Source organism: Gavialis gangeticus, unplaced genomic scaffold (assembly GCF_001723915.1).
Source record: "Gavialis gangeticus isolate Ggan-Ray unplaced genomic scaffold, GavGan_comp1, whole genome shotgun sequence".
Taxonomy (NCBI): domain Eukaryota; kingdom Metazoa; phylum Chordata; order Crocodylia; family Gavialidae; genus Gavialis; species Gavialis gangeticus.
The window spans coordinates 168,922,320-168,938,612 of record NW_017728992.1 but is presented as its reverse complement, the minus strand read 5'-3'; the positions used below and the strand labels follow the sequence as shown (position 1 = coordinate 168,938,612).

At 47.0% G+C, this 16,293-nt stretch overlaps 1 protein-coding gene across 1 annotated transcript in view; it reads left to right on the top strand.

Moving 5' to 3' along the window:
* The window catches only part of ANGPT1 (angiopoietin 1), a 349,019-nt gene that overhangs the window by 252,413 nt on the left and 80,313 nt on the right, over nucleotides 1–16,293 (top strand). Inside the window, exon 7 of the mRNA XM_019528068.1 lies at nucleotides 5,094–5,260. Within this exon, the coding sequence (XP_019383613.1) occupies nucleotides 5,094–5,260 (167 nt within the window). The remainder of the gene's footprint in view (nucleotides 1–5,093; nucleotides 5,261–16,293) is intronic.

Here is a 16,293-nt window from a genome sequence, read left to right as displayed (position 1 = left end):
ATCCACTGTGACACCTGCATCCAAGGATTTTGTGACCTGGTTGTAGAAGGCCACCAGGTTGGTCTGACAGGACCTGCCTCTAGTAAACCCGTGTTGATTGCCCCTAAGCATAATCTCCCCTGCTGGTCCCTCACAGAGGTGCTCCTGGATAATTTTCTCAAAGAGCTTTCCCTGGACAGAGGTAAGATTAACAGGCCAATAGTTTCCTGGGTCCTCTTTCCTTCCTTTTTTGAAAATGATGACTACATTGGCCCTTTTCCAGTCCTCTGGCACCTTGCCAGAGCACCACAAGTGCTCGTAAAGCTGTGACGGGGTCCCACAATGACCCCTGCCAATTCCCTCAGCACTCTGGGGTGGAGATCATCAGGACCTGCAGATTTGAACACGTCTAGTCTTCCCCCACAAGTTCCCTGACTAGGTCCTCACTGACCCTAGGCCTGGCTGCACCTCCCCTGGGTCCGTCTGGGATCCCGGTCTCTGCTCATAGAAATGGAAGCAAATAATCTGTTAAAGAGGTTAGCTTTGTCATCTGGTGCGACCACCAGATTGCCAAGTGTGTTCTGCAGAGGCCCTACGTTACCCGGTACCTTCTTTTTACTCCCTATGTATTTAAAAAAGGACTTCTTGTTATCTTTGATCCAGGTTGCTAGTCCCAGTTCTGTCTCCACTTTAGCCTTCCTAACAGCCCCCCTACAGTCTCGAGCAATGAAGGTATAATCCTCCTTGGTGATGGCCCCTCCCTTCCATTGGGTGTACGCCTCCTTTTTGGCTTTGAGACATTCCTGGATGCTTTTGGTGAGCCATGAGGGCTTTTGAGCACTCTTGCCTCCTTTGATCCACGTGGGCATTGTCACCTTTTGGACTTGGAGGATTGTCTCCTTAAGGAACAACAACTCTTCTTGGACTCCCAAATCCCCTCCCCTCTGGGACCTCAGTGCATCCCCAACTAGCCTCCTTACCTCATTGAAATATTTCCTCCTGAAGTCCAGGGCTGCTGCCTTGCTGCAGGCCTTTGACACTCTGTGCTGGATGGTGGATTCCAGTAGGCAATGATCGGTATCGCCCAGGTGGTCACCCATGACCACATCCCTTGACTTAACTGCCTTCATGAGCTGACCTGGGAATTCCTGGTCCAGCTCTTCCCCCTGGTAGCGTGGCCTGTAGTAAACCCCCACTAAGTCCCTTTCCCCCCGACCCCTTTGTATTCTGACCCAGAGCACTTCAGTCTGCCCCTCCTCTGACCCAGTGCTGTTTGCTGAGGATGTGTATTGATCTTTGACATAGAGCGCCACACCCCCACCTTTCCTCCCCATTCTATCTCCCCGAAACAGCCTATAGCCCTTGATGTTTACCACCCAGTCATGCGTTGGATCCCAGCAAGTTTCAGTGAGCCCCACTATGTCTGGGTTTCTGTTAACTAGCAAGAGGGCAAGTTCCTCCTTCTTGTTTCCCATACTATGAGCATTAGTGTAGTGTGTTTATAGAGTACTTGTCCTAAAACTTGCAGCAGGTTCAAAATAAGTAAACTGCATCAGTTCTGGATAAAATAAATGTATGCGTATCTGTAGGCATTTTTCTTTATGCAAGTTACTACAGGGATGTTTATTTCTAGGTCAGTGTTTTTAAATTGCCTCCTCTCTTCCATGTGCTCAGGGAGAGCTGAGTCTGACAGTAAGAAAGGGGCTGCAGAGGAAAGAAGTTGTGAGGAGGGAGGATGGGGAGAGGGCAAGGGTGCTACCTGATCCTCCCAGATTTATTTTCCCTACTGTAGCAGTGGGAGGGGAAAAAATTCAAAGCAAACATCCAATGAGTAAATTCTATACCTGGAAAACTGTAAAAAAATTATAAGTTCTAATTATTGGTGGGTCAACTTATATTCAGGGTTATCTTATATTTGAGTTAATACATATATTTAACGCTTTGTGTTTATACAGAGCATGGAATATTGAAAGAGGCCTGTTCTACATACTGAAAGGCTATAACCTAAATAAAATAAAATATAAATAATTCAAGGCACAGAGCAGTAGTTCAAAAATAAGTATGCTTTATTATTACAAATGATGAGAAAAATGAGAAGTGGAATTTCCTAAAGTATCTCTTTTTGAACAGTTTGTTTTTGACAAACAAGAGTAAGGTTAACAAAAGCGAAGAAGTGCATATGTTTTTGAAAGTACTTAAACCCATACTTGAAGGCAGAATTTACCTCTAACAACAAGGTTTAGGAAACAAACATTGCCTCTGGGATGGTTTCTCCATGACTTCATGCCAGAGTTTGTTATACCTATCTCCAAAGCAGCTGGTGCTGACCACCGGTGAGACAGGTTATTGAAGAAGATGAATGACTAGTCTGATTTAGTATAGCAGTTCCCCAGTTCCTAGAACAGGAAGGCCATCCCACATATGAGGGCTAGAAGGTGAAGAGCCAAGAGTGTGAGGAGGGCAGAAATAAAAAGACAAGCAGAAGATTAACAGCATACAGAGGAATGGGACAGATGTAGATGGTGACATGATTATGCAGATGAAGAGCAGAAGGTTGTATTTGTAGTAAAATATGAATGCTTGAAAAACAAAGGAGTAATTAAGGAAGATTACTGTAGCAACAGTGAGAGGAGTGAAGTCAGCAACTCAGATAATGGCAGGCTACAGTGATCTAAATGAGAAATGATGAGAATTAGGCAGTAGTTGTAATGGTGGGGAAAGAACAAACTTTGGCATTACAAAAGAAGAGACATTTGTGGGAGGGAAAGTGTATGTGTGTATGTGCACAGAAGAGGGGAACAAGATAATAATTCCTTTAAGATCACCATGTTATTCCACTCACCATACGCTACTGCACTTCATTTCTTAAAGACTAAATACATTATCCTAAGAATTCATTTAATCTCTGTTGAGTCAAAAAGCAGGACTCACAGTGATACGCCTGAATCAATTTATGCAGAATGATGGAACATGCCACAACCTTTTACTTAGTGCATAGCAGGCATGGACAAAATATAACCCATGGGCCATATCCAGCCCTCCAACTGATTGGATCCAGCCTGCAGGAGGTCTCAGCCAATTGTTTGGATCCAGTACTCATCTGCCCCCATGGAGTTCTGCGTGGGGCACTCCATACCATGCTCCTGCCTGCACTCACCGGCCCTGATCCAAACCAGCGTGCAGTCTGCTGGCAGGGCTGCTTGCAGTTTGGCTGCAGCCACCTGGATGCTGCTCAGTTTCCCCAACATGCAGCAGTGGCTCCACCTCCTACTCCTGCCTTTTCCCTTGCTGCACTGCTCCAGGTTGGAGGAAACTTCAGCTGGATAGCTCCTAACCCAGTATGCAGGGCTCTGGCTCCATCACTCAGCTGCCTTCCACCCACTCCCTGTGTAGCCCTTGAGCTCATATAATTGCCCACCCCTGGGCTATAGGGTCAGTTCCCTGGGACTTTCTGATTAAACGGTAAATAGGCTTGGTAGCTTTGTTGAAGATGAAGGTAATTTTAAAAGAAAATGAATGCAGTTTAATGAGTCCTGTACAGGGCATGCCTACACGTACATTAATGCATCATAATTATATATTATGTAATAACAGGTACTAACTTAACGTGCTGTAATTGGCGCTACTGCACAGTAGCGCCAGTGCATGTTTTCTATGTGATGGTAACGTGCAGTAGACTAATGCTAGTCTACTAGTGATTAGATTCCTACCCTTGTTCACAACTCAAGATGTCTGAATGAGCATGAGAAAATTGTGTGCTTATCTTATTTGAATGATTTATTCATTGCAAGCTGAAATAATAACTATAGTACTATATATCAATTTTTGGTTTTTGGTGAACATAATGAAACTAAGAGTTCTTAGATGTATGTAATGACACAGTGCCCCATACTTTAGATAACATTGGAAGTCTGGGAGTGGTGTCAAATATGAAATGCTAATAAAACATGAAACAAAAATTTAATGCCAAATTCTTAAAGTACCTATTTAGAAAATTAGCTATGCTTTTTTCTTTTACTGCCATTTTTCTGTTTGAATAATTCTATCAGTTAGTTAAATAGGAATAAAATAATCTGTGTTTGTAGAAGATGAGGATGATACAGATTAATCACAGCATCTAATTTATTTATTTCACATTTAGAAAATATAGTTTTACCTCCACAGACTATTGTTCACATAAAGCAGTATGAAAGAAGTACAACACTCAGCAAAATAAAAGAAGTGCTAATAAGTATAATCACCCATATATGCATTGTATCGCCAAGTAGCAGTGTAAGACCAGATGAGTTTTTCTAGTGTGCTGTGGCTTTAATGGATCCAGGCTACATCTCAAAATCCAGGGTCCCTCACATTCTGGCCTGCAGTTATTTTTAATTTAAGCTAGGGGCAAAGTCAGGAAGTGGAAGCTGGAGGAAGGAGAAGGAACCCACAGATTTTGTCTGCTAGTGTAGCTAGACTGACTGGAGGAGCAGCGGATGGGCAGAAGCCTGGAGGCTTCAATTTAACCCTTTGCAGGCCACATACCAGTTTGACAGTTCTGATTTAAACTAAAACACTCTAGTTTGAGCACCTCTACTGGTTTGAGTTTTGGCAAATACGTTACAAGAGAAGAGATGATCTAGCAAAGTGGCCAGATCTAAAATGAGTCAGGGCTTTACAGATTAAAAGAAATTACATGAATTCCAACCTGGAGCTAAATGAAGGCAAGTGCAAAATCAGAGTTAATGTAGTTCAATATGCCCTTAATAAATAAGCTACAGAATTGTGATATAGTTTCCTTGTCTGAGTAGTCCCAAAATGTAGTCTAATGTGGAGCTGTTATAAAAGGCTAATAAGTATTATACTGCCCTCATCAAGCAGTAGATGAGGGCAATAACATAATACTTTATTATTTTATAGTGATTTTCTAATATTACTCATAATAATTTAGCCATAAAACATCTATACAAGGTAAGTATTTAAAGACCCAGTTTACAGATGGTGAAAAGTTTAAGTGACTTATTATTCAAATATATAAGAAAAAAATGTAATAATGAATTATTATGGTATAACTATTGTTTACTATTATACCATATTAAGAAAAATAATTAGTTATTTTAACAACTTTTTCCTAGGGTTTTGGTAGCCCATCAGGTGAACATTGGCTGGGGAATGAGTTTATCTTTGCAGTAACGAGTCAGAGGCAATATTCTCTAAGAATTGAGTTAATGGACTGGGAAGGAAATCAGGCATATTCACAATATGACAGATTTCATATAGGAAATGAAAAACAGAATTACAGGTACGTACTTATTTGTGGTTTTTTTACAATAATGTTATATTAATTTTTACCTAATGGGCTTTTATAGACATGCACTGGGAGGGGAGGGAAGTACTTTAATTAGAGCAATTCCAAGACCCACCGTAATTAAAACATCAGGAGTGTCACGTGTATCAATGTTGCCGCACTGAATAATGGCGGTGAGAGAGCTTCAGTTTTAGCACCTCCAACACCATTATTCAGTACAGGGATGCTGATACGCTGACACTGGAGTCTGCTGGAGCATGGTAATTACCACACTCCAGCAGGGTTGATTATCAAGTCTGCTCTGCTGCACTGTAATTACAGCACATTGGAGCAGCCTTGCTGCACTTGCATAGGCACCCAATGTGAATAAAGGAGACTTAGTATAACCAAGGAATCTAATTTTCTAGCAGTGGAATCTGAGAGAAAAAAACTAATATACATGACAAAAGCAGTATGGTCAAAAGAGTATTATGCAACTGAAATCTATTTGGATTTGATGGATATTGGGTGGGGATGGCTCTGAGCCACCTGCAAATCTTGGAGGGAAGAGCAACCAGGAAGCACTCCTTGGAGATATTAGGGTTCCCAGTCAGGTATTAAACCATTTCCCCTACCTAAGAAGTCAGCAAAAGTAAGATTAGGGTTGCTGGATGTCCTGCAGAGGGAACAGTTTTGATAATTTCATATGTAAAGGAGTTCCTCACCCCTCCTTTCCCCCCACCACCTGCCGTGAATGGGCTTTGAGCAAGGGTGGACCCAGGGGGAGGAGGGGTGCAGTGGTTCAGTTGCACCCCCCCTTTGATATCTGCTCCACCCAAATCTTTAAAACCAAACCTTTAACACCAGGTGCTCTGGGACTGATGATAACATTTCTATTTATGCAGTGCTGAGAATCAGTTGACTTCACGGCTCATTGTCAACTCCTTTATCCCTGTCAATCTCTCTTCAACAATCGTTTCTCCTTTATAATAGTTTTGATGTTCCAGTATTCAAACTATTCTTTCTTTTGTGATTTTGCTGTCTATTAGCCATTCTTGGTAATGTTTCTCTTCTGTTTCACAGCCCTGTGGACTGTTTTAAGCACTAGCTAGAAATCTTAACTCAGGTGTAGAAATGACCAGGGGTCTGGGATTTCTGTTCACAATGGGAAAATGCAGTAAAATGTGGAGTTTGAGGAAAAAACCCCAGATTTTCTCCTTTAAAGGAGAAAAAAAGTGTGTGAAAAGGGGAGTTTCAGCATGTATGGGGCTGGGGGGAGCAGCAGGAGGGCAGTCAGGCAGGGGGTGCCATGTGCATGTGCTTGCTCACACAAGCATGTGGCCACCAGGCAGCCTGGAGAGCAGCTCCCCACAGATAATTCAGGGTGGATTGAGGCCCCCATAGTGAGGGATGGAGGGACTTGGGCAGGACTGGGGCTGGGGCTGGGGTTGTTGCCCAGCTGGGTAGTGCATGTGATCTGGGCCCGGGGCTGGAATCTGTGGCCATAGGGCCCAGGCAGGGAATGGGACAGGGCTGTGGGGGAGTCATCCATGGGGCAGGGGGGCTGCTCCCCACTACTGCTTGCACTCTCAGGGGTGCATGGGGGGCACATGCCCCCCAGAATTGAGCATGGGGTGGGGATGGGCTGCCCACTGTGGACTCAGGCTCCCCACCCTGCTGCCTTACCCCAGGGGCCTCCATGGCCCAGTAAGTGGGACCCAGCATGGAACAGCAGAGCAGGGCCAGTCAGGGAAGCTTGGTGCTGATGCTGATGCTGGGAGACTTGTGTCCCCATAGCAAGGCACCCACTGTCCACCCGGCAGCAGCAAGGGACATGAGTCTGCACTGGCACCCCCACTGCTGCTGGGTGGGGAGGGAGTGCTTTGCCATGACAGTATGGGACTTGCAGCAGCAGCATCAAGCTTTCCTACCCTGCTCTACCCTGTTTTGCCAGGTCCTGCCCACTTGGATGTGGAGGCTGTGTGGGAGAGCAACAGGGCAGGGAGCCTGAGCCCACAGCAGGCAGCCCTCACCTGCCCCCCCCTCAGTGGGCTCTACTCTGGCCATGCCACCCACGGGGGAAGGGGAGCTGGGCTGTGCACTCCACTCTGCTGCAGCAGCCACCAACAGTCCCCACGGGAGGCAGCCAGGGCTCAGGCACTGCTGCTGAGGGCAGGGCCCCCCCTCCAGCAGGGTTGGAGGGTGGAGGACTCTGGGTGGGGAGTGAGGGGTAACAGCATGGATGGGGGGCTGTGGGTCAGGAGTGAGGGGCAATGGCATGGGCAGGGCACCGGCACATCAGGGCTTCTCAGAGCCACAAAGTAGTGAGGTAGGAGAGCTGGAGCTGGACCTGCGTCCTGGTGAGCAAAGTGGGTGGGGGAGCTCTGATTTTCAATAATACAAAAACCTAAAATCAAATACCATAATATATAGGTATTTGGAGTTTATTTTATTCCAATCAGGAAGGCCAAGGCAGAGATGGAACTGGGACTAGCTACCCAGATCAAGGACAACAAGAAGTCCTTTTTTTAAATACATAGGGGGTAAAAAGAAGGTATCGGGTAACATGGGGCCTCTGCAGGACACACTAGGCAATCCGGTCATCGCACCAGACAACAAAGCTAACCTATTTAATGATTTCTTTCCCTCCATTTTTCTGAGCAGGGACCAGGTCACCCCACCCCCGGGTAGTTCCCAGGGGAGATGCACACAGGCCTAGGGTCAGTCAGGACCTAATCAGGGAACTTCTGGAGGGACTGGAGGTATTTAAATCAGCAGGTCCTGATGATCTCCACCCCAGAGTGCTGAGGGAATTAGGAGAGGTCATAGCGGGACCGCTGGCACGGCTTTACGAGCACTCGTGTTGCTCTGGTGTGGTGCCAGAGGACTGGAAGAGGGCCAACGTGGTTCCCATTTTCCAAAAAGGGAGGAAGGAAGACCCAGGAAACTATAGGTCAGTCAGTCTTACCTTGGTCATAAGTAAGCTTTTTGAGAGAGTTATCCTGGCACATGTCCGCAAGGGGCCAGCAGGGGAGATTATGCTTAGGGGCAACCAACACGGGTTCATTAGAGTCAGGTTCTGTCAGACCAACCTGGTTGCCTTCTACAATTAGGTCACAAAATCCTTGGATGCAGGTGTCGCTGTGGATGTAGTCTTTCTAGACTTTAGGAAGGCCTTCAACACTGTATCTCATCCCATTCTCATTAAAAAACTAGGAGAGCGTGGCGTTAACACCTACACAATCAAATGGGTCACTAACTGGCTGGAGGGCCGCACCCAGAGAGTAGTAGTGGAAAAGTCATTTTCGACCTGGAGGGATGTGGGCAGTGTGGTTCCCCAGGTCTTGGTCCTTGAGCCCCCACTGTTCAACATCTTTATCAGCGACTTGGATGAGGGGGTGAAAAGCACCCTGTTCAAATTTGCGGATGACACTAAGTTGTGGGGGGATGTGGGCACACTAGAAGGGAGGGACAGGCTACAACGAGATCTGGACAGGTGGGTAGATGAAAATAGGATGGGTTTCAATACTGACAAGTGCAAAGTATTACACCTGGTGAGGAAGAACCAGCAGCATACCTACAAGCTAGGGAACTCTCATCTCATCAGCCCAGGGGCAGAAAAGGATCTTGGAATCACTATTGATTCCAGGATGAACATGGGCCGCCAATGTGAGGACACAGTCAGGAAGGCTAACCGCACCTTGTCATGCATCCAGAGATGCATCACGAGCAGGTCCAAGGAGGTGATCCTCCCCCTCTATGTGACATTGGTCAGGCTGCAGTTGGAGTACTGCATCCAGTTCTGGGCGCTGCACTTCAGGAGAGATGTGGACAACATCAAGAGGGTCCAGAGGAGGGCCATGCGCATGGTCAGGGGGCAGCAGGGCAGGCCCTATGAGAAAAGGCTATGGGACCTGAACCTGTTCAGCCTTCATAAGAGAAGGCTGAGAGGGGACCTGGTGGCTGTATATAAACTTGCCAGGGGACCAACAGGCAATGGGAGAATCCCTGTTCCCCTGAGCACTACTGGGAGTAAAAAGGAATTATAGCCATAAGATGACAGAGTAGCTTCAGGCTAGACATCAGGACTTCACAGTCAGGGTAGCTAGGAGCTGGAACAAACTTCCAAGGGAAGTAGTGCTTGCTCCTACCCTGGGGTTCTTCAAAAGGAGGCTAAACAATCACCTAGCCAGGGTCGTTTGCTAACTCAAACCCAGACATAGTGGGGCTCACTGAAACTTGGTGGGATCCAACGCACGACTGGGTGGTAAACATCAAGGGCTATAGGCTGTATAGGCGAGATAGAATGGGGAGGAAAGGTGGGGGTGTGGTGCTCTATGTCAGAGATCAATACACATCCTCAGCAAACAGCACTGGGTCAGAGGAGAGGGAAACTAAACTACTCTGGGTCAGAATACAAGGGAGTCAGGGGGAAAGGGACTTAGTGAGGGTCTACTACAGGCCACGCTACCAGGGGGAAGAGCTGGACCGGGAATTCCCAGGTCAGCTCATGAAGGCAGTTAAGTCAAGGGATGTGGTCATTATGGGTGACCTAAACTATCCGGACATCTGCTGGGAAGAGCAGTCAGCCAGGTCTGACCACTCATGTAGGTTTCTAGCTGAGTTATAGGACCTCCATCTAATCCAGGAGGTGCACACTCCCACCAGGGGAAATGCTTTGTTGGACCTGGTCCTGGCCACAGGCAATGACTTGGTGGGTGGACTGTGGGTTCTCAACCACCCGGGCAATAGCGATCATCGCCTACTGGAATTCACCATCCAGCACAGGGCGTCAAAGGCCTACAGCAAGGCAGCAGCCCTGGACTTCAGGAGGAAATATTTCAATGAGGTAAGGAGGCTAGTCAGGGATGCACTGAGGCCCCAGAGGAATTTTGGAGTCCAAGGAGAGTTGTCGTTCCTTAAGGAGACGATTCTCCAAGCCCAAGGGGTGACAATCCCCATGCAGATCAAAGGAGGCAAGAGTGCTCAAAAGCCCTCATGGCTCACCAAAAGCATCCAGGAATGTCTCAAAGCCAAAAAGGAGGCGTACACCCAATGGAAGGGAGGGGCCATCACCAAGGAGGATTATACCTTCATTGCTCGAGACTGTAGGGGGGCTGTTAGGAAGGCTAAAGTGGAGACAGAACTGGGACTAGCAACCTGGATCAAAGATAACAAGAAGTCCTTTTTTAAATACATAGGAAGTAAAAAGAAGGTACCAGGTAACATAGGGCCTCTGCAGGACACGCTTGGCAATCTGATGGTCACACCAGACGACAAAGCTAACCTCTTTAATAGATTCTTTGCTTCCATTTTTGTAAGCAGGGACTGGGATCCCGGACAGACCCAGGGGAGGTGCAGCCAGGCCTAGGGTCAGTGAAGACCTAGTCAGGGAACTTGTGGGGGAAGACTAGACGTGTTCAAATCTGCAGGTCCTGACGATCTCCATCCCAGAGCGCTGAGGGAATTGGCAGGGGTCATTGTGGGACCCCGTCACAGCTTTACGAGCACTTGTGGTGCTCTGGCAAGGTGCCAGAGGACTGGAAAAGGGCCAGTGTAGTCGTCATTTTCAAAAAAGGAAGGAAAGAGGACCCAGGAAACTATTGGCCTGTTAATCTTACCTCTGTCCAGGGAAAGCTCTTTGAGAAAATTATCCAGGAGCACCTCTGTGAGGGACCAGCAGGGGAGATTATGCTTAGGGGCAATCAACACGGGTTTACTAGAGGCAGGTCCTGTCAGACCAACCTGGTGGCCTTCTACAACCAGGTCACAAAATCCTTGGATGCAGGTGTCACAGTGGATATAGTCTTTCTGGACTTTAGGAAGGCCTTTGACACTGTCTCTTATCCCATCTCATTAAAAAACTAGGAGACTGTAGCATCGGCACCTACACAGTCAAACGGGTCACTAACTGGCTGGAGGGCCGCACCCAGAGAGTGGTGGTGGAAGGGTCATTTTTGACCTGGAGGGATGTGGGCAGTGTGGTTCCCCAAGTCTTGGTCCTTGGGCCCGCACTGTTCAACATCTTCATCAGCGATTTGGACAACGGTATAAAAAGCACCCTGTTCAAATTCGCAGATGATACTAAGATGTGGGGAGAAGTGGGCATACCAGAAGGGATGAATAGGCTGCAATCAGACCTAGACAGGTTACAGGGGTGGGCAGATGAGAACAGGATGAGTTTCAACACTGACAAGTGCAAGGTGATGCACCTGGGGAGGAAGAACCAGCAACATACCTACAGGCTGGGGAACTCTCTTCTTGTCAGTGCAGAGGAAGAAAAGGATCTTGTTCATGCCAAAATGAACATGTGCCAACAGTGTGGGGATGCAGTCAGAAAGGCCAACCATACCTTGTCATGCATCCACAGATGCATCTCGAGCAGGTTCAAGGAGGTGATCCTTCCCCTCTATGCGGCACTGGTTATGCCACAGTTGGAGTACTGCATCCAGTTCTGGGCACCGCACTTCAGGAGGGATGTGGGCAACATGGAGAGGGTCCAGAGGAGGGCCACCCACATGATCAGGGGACAGCAGGGCAGGCCCTACGAAGACAGGTTAAGAGACCTGAACATGTTCAGCCTCCACAAGAGGAGGAGGGGGGACATAGTGACTGTTTACAAGCTAGTCAGAGGGGACCAGCAGGCATTGGGGGAGTCCCTGTTCCCCCAAGCACTACCAGGGGTGACAAGAAATAATGGTCACAAGCTGGCAGAAGGTAGATTCAGGCTAGATATCAGGAGGTGCTACTTCACTGTCAGGGCAGCCAGGATATGGAACCAATTTCCAAGAGAAATGGTGCTGGCTCCTACATTGGGGGGTTTTAAAAGGAGGCTGGATGAACACCTTGCCGGGGTCATTTGACCCCTATACTCTGTCCTGCCATGGCAGGACAGAGTATAGGGGTCAAATGACCCCGGCAAGGTGTTCATCCAGCCTCCTTTTAAAACCCCCCAATGTAGGAGCCAGCACCATTTCTCTTGGAAATTGGTTCCAGATTTTATATATATATATACATACATACATACATACACACACACACATACATACATACATACACATCCCTGTATACATATACATATATCACTTTTAATCACAAAAAATGCATATTTGGGGGGTTTAATCTGAGAATTTGGGGGGTTTTTATCAGAGAATTTGCGATTTTAAAACAGAGAAAATGAGGATTCCTGGAAATGACTCACAATGTAGTATTGGAGGCATTGTAAAGATACTTTTATGACCAAGTAACTAAATCCTTGGATGATGGTGTCACTGTGGACATAGTCTTTCTAGACTTTAAGAAGGCATTTGACACTGTCTCTCACCCCATTCTCATTAATAAATTAATTGACTGTGGCATTGATCCCCGCACAGTTGGATGGGTAAAAAACTGGCTGATTGGGCACACCCAGAGAGTAGTGGTGGATGGGTCGTACTCAACCTGGAGAGATGTGAGCAGTGGGGTCCCCCAGGGCTCAGTCCTCAGGCCCACACTGTATAACATCTTCATCAGCAACTTGGACGAGGGGGTTGAAAGCACTCTGTCCAAGTTTTCTGATTACACTAAGATGTGGGGTGAGGTGGACACACTTGAAGGGAGAGAGAAGCTGCAACTAGATTTAGACAGACTACAAAAAAGTGGGCAGATGAGAATTGGATGGGGCTCAACGTAGACAAATGCAGGGTGCTGCACCTTGGGAGAAGGAATCCACAGCATACATACATGCTGGGGAGTTCCCCTCTTGAAAGCACAGAGGCGGAAAGCGATCTTGGAGTCATTATTGACTCCAAGATGAACATGAGCCGCCAATGCCAGACCGCAGCCAGCAAGGCCAGCCATACCTTGTCATGCATCCAAAGATGCATCTCAAGCTGGTCCAGAGAGGTGATACTCCCCCTCTAATTGGAGTACTGTGTCCAGTACTGGGCGCCGTACTTTAAAAAGGATGTGGCTAGCCTGGAGAGGGTTTAGAGGAGGGCCACCCATTTGGTGAGAGGGCAGCAGGACAGGCCATATGAGGAGAGACTGAGGGACCTGAACCTGTTCAGCCTCAGCAAGAGGAGGCTGAGGGGGGACCTGGTGCCTGCCTACAAACTTATCAGGAGAGACCACCAGCAAATAGCTAGAGCCCTTTTCTCCCCAGCACCACCTGGGGTGACGAGGAACAATGGTAATTAGCTGATGGAGAATAGATTTAGGTTAGAGATCAGAAGGCAATATTTTACAGTTAGGGTGGCCAGAATCTGGAACCAACTTCCCAGGGAAGTGGCCCTCACCCCTACCTTGGGTAAATTCAAAAAGGGGTTAGATGATCACCTGTCTGGGGTCTTGTGAACCCAGCATTCATTCCTGCCTGTGGCAGGGGTTCAGGCTAGATGATCTGTTCAGGCCCACCTGACCCTAGCTACTATGAAACTCAAGAAGGTTAGGGGGCATTTATTACTTTAAAGAAGAGACGTACATTTAACCATAATGACTACAGCACCAATGAAACAGCATCTTTTGACTATTTTAGCCCAGTTTGCTGTGTATTTTTTAAATGTTATATATAATCTAACAAATCAGTGTACATACCAAAAGTTACATTTGTATAGTGCTACCGTGGCATATTAGTAAAGCATCTAGTTGCTTTGTAACTGGAGAAAATTGTGTATTTTGTGATATGTGACGATGTGCCACACCATCTGCACCTCTCTTTTCAAAATCCTAGATCCACCTATGATCTTAAGGGTCACAATTATTTGGCCACTAAGTTTAGAAACTTCAGTCTCATAATAACAATATCTTCACCGAAGCAGTCCAAATAGGAATATAGATCTTGTATGCCACCCTGTTCTCAAGACTTACTTTTAAGACCTGAAGAATCAATTTATCTTCATTATCTCTAAGGATACATGCAGATATTACACTTAAATCAACCTAAATAGGGTTAGATTGATCAAAATACCAAACTGCACATGCATTCAGAGTGTAAGCCACCTGATCATAGTTTGGATCTTGAGGATGTCTACACGTGCCTTAAGAGAGGAAAACCAAAGAAGAAAGAATCAAACATGGATGAACTGCTAACTTCACTGCCCAACAGATTTATTTAAAACTCAGCACAGCTTTTAATATTTACAGCTTAATCAAGGCTTAGTACAACATCACCTACACTCACTCAATCATGCTGGTCCAAATGGATGAATATCTATCCCTCACTTGTCTAGAGATGAGCAAAAGTTTCTGGGCATGTGTGGTCTGTAAGCATTATTGTGCCTTAACCCTTTGCATTGTAAGGAAGAGAATACTCATTATTCCTTAGTAAATTCCACTGGGAAATTGGGTGCCTTGGGATCCCTTTTGCCCTACTGCAGGTATCTCATCACACATTCTATCACAGTTCCTCTTTAATGTGTCTCTCCTAAACCACTATATGTACTTAAGGATCTTCACCCTTCCCATGTTCTCCATAGAGTTTTCACTGTTCTTGCATGTATTTTCATTGAGGACTATGCATCTAAATAACACCATCCACCTTAAAGATTTTAAAGTTTTACTGATAAGTAAGGAGGGAAAAAACCTTAGAACTTTCAGGAAAAAAAATGACAAAGTGCTACCTCAGTCAATACATTAAAGATTATAGAGTTATTCACAAAACAACATAATTTATATGAATATCTCTCTGATGTTCAACCCATATAGTAGGAGACAAGACAGGACTCTGAATTGATCAAAGGAATGCAAAGCAAATTAAAATGTGTGCATTTATAAGTCACTGGCCAGACCTTGAGAAGAATTTTGACCATATTATCACTTCACTAGTGGTAGTTCTTAAGGATATAATTTATACTTATATTTCATAGATTGCTAGGGTTGGAAGGAACCTATTAGATCATCAAGTCTGACCCCCTGCTTTGGGCAGGAAAGTGTGTTGGGGTCAAGTGACCCCAGCCAGGTGCTTGTCTAATCTCCCCTTGAACACCTCCAAGATAGGGGAAAGCACCACCACCCTTGGAAGCTGTGACAGGACAGCACCTAGGGGTGCCGTGAACTCCCCTAGCGCCTCCTACTGTGTCAAGTCAGTGCCAACACACCCTCACCATCTCGCCCACCATGTCTTTGATGTCTCAAGTGTTTAGGGGAGGCTGCCTTTTCTATCTACTTCGACACAGTGCCCTGATGTATCTTGGCCAATGCTCTGTCTAGTTGCCCCGGTGCACTCCAGCGTTAGGGGTTACGCATGGCTCCTACCACCTCTGGTACCACGCCCCGAGCATCACAGATGTTCCGAATGTTGTCTAGTCAATTACTGTTGCCCGCGCCCTCGCGGACCACCCTCCGGGCTTGTCTTATACTCGTGGCCCACACCGGGGCCCTTCTCTGCGCCCATGCCCACACCCACACTGGGGCCCAGCGTCGCGATCCCTGCCCGCACTAGGGCTTCTCACAATCCCACAGTCGAGGCTCAGGTGTCCATAGCTGTGCCCGGCCCCCAGACCCCCTGCTCGGATCTCGTGCCCCACTGGGGCTTCCCACAATTGAGGCTCAGGTGGCTGTAGCCGTGCCTAGCCCCCAAACCCCCTTCTTGGGTCTCGAGCGAGAGCCCTCTGGGGGCTCCTCGCTGCCCCCTCTCTTGCTCTGGGGCTAGGGCCACTGCACCCTGCAAATGCTGTGCCTTCTCCAGCGCCAGGAACCCCACACTACTGGGGAGTCCCTATGAGGCCTCCTCCAACCCCTACAGCCTCACCTGGTCCTCCGGTAAACAGTAAACACAAACAACCAACATAATAACACAAGCCAATCGGCTGTAACTCAAACATAAGCCTTCTGGCTAAAGTGTTCTCTCCGACAAGCGTTCTCTAATACACACCATATCGCACCCGTAACTAATGACTTATACCTCCAGGCCTTTCTCCTTTTTTTCCCTTTCAGGGTCAAGCTCTTTTCCTCAGCCTAACCATGCCCCTTCAATCCAGCTGCCAGTCAGGAGAGGGAAGGAGAGAGAGAGAGCACCCACAGCCTCCTGTCTCTGTTTTATGGTGGTCATCCCTGCCCCTTCCAGTCAG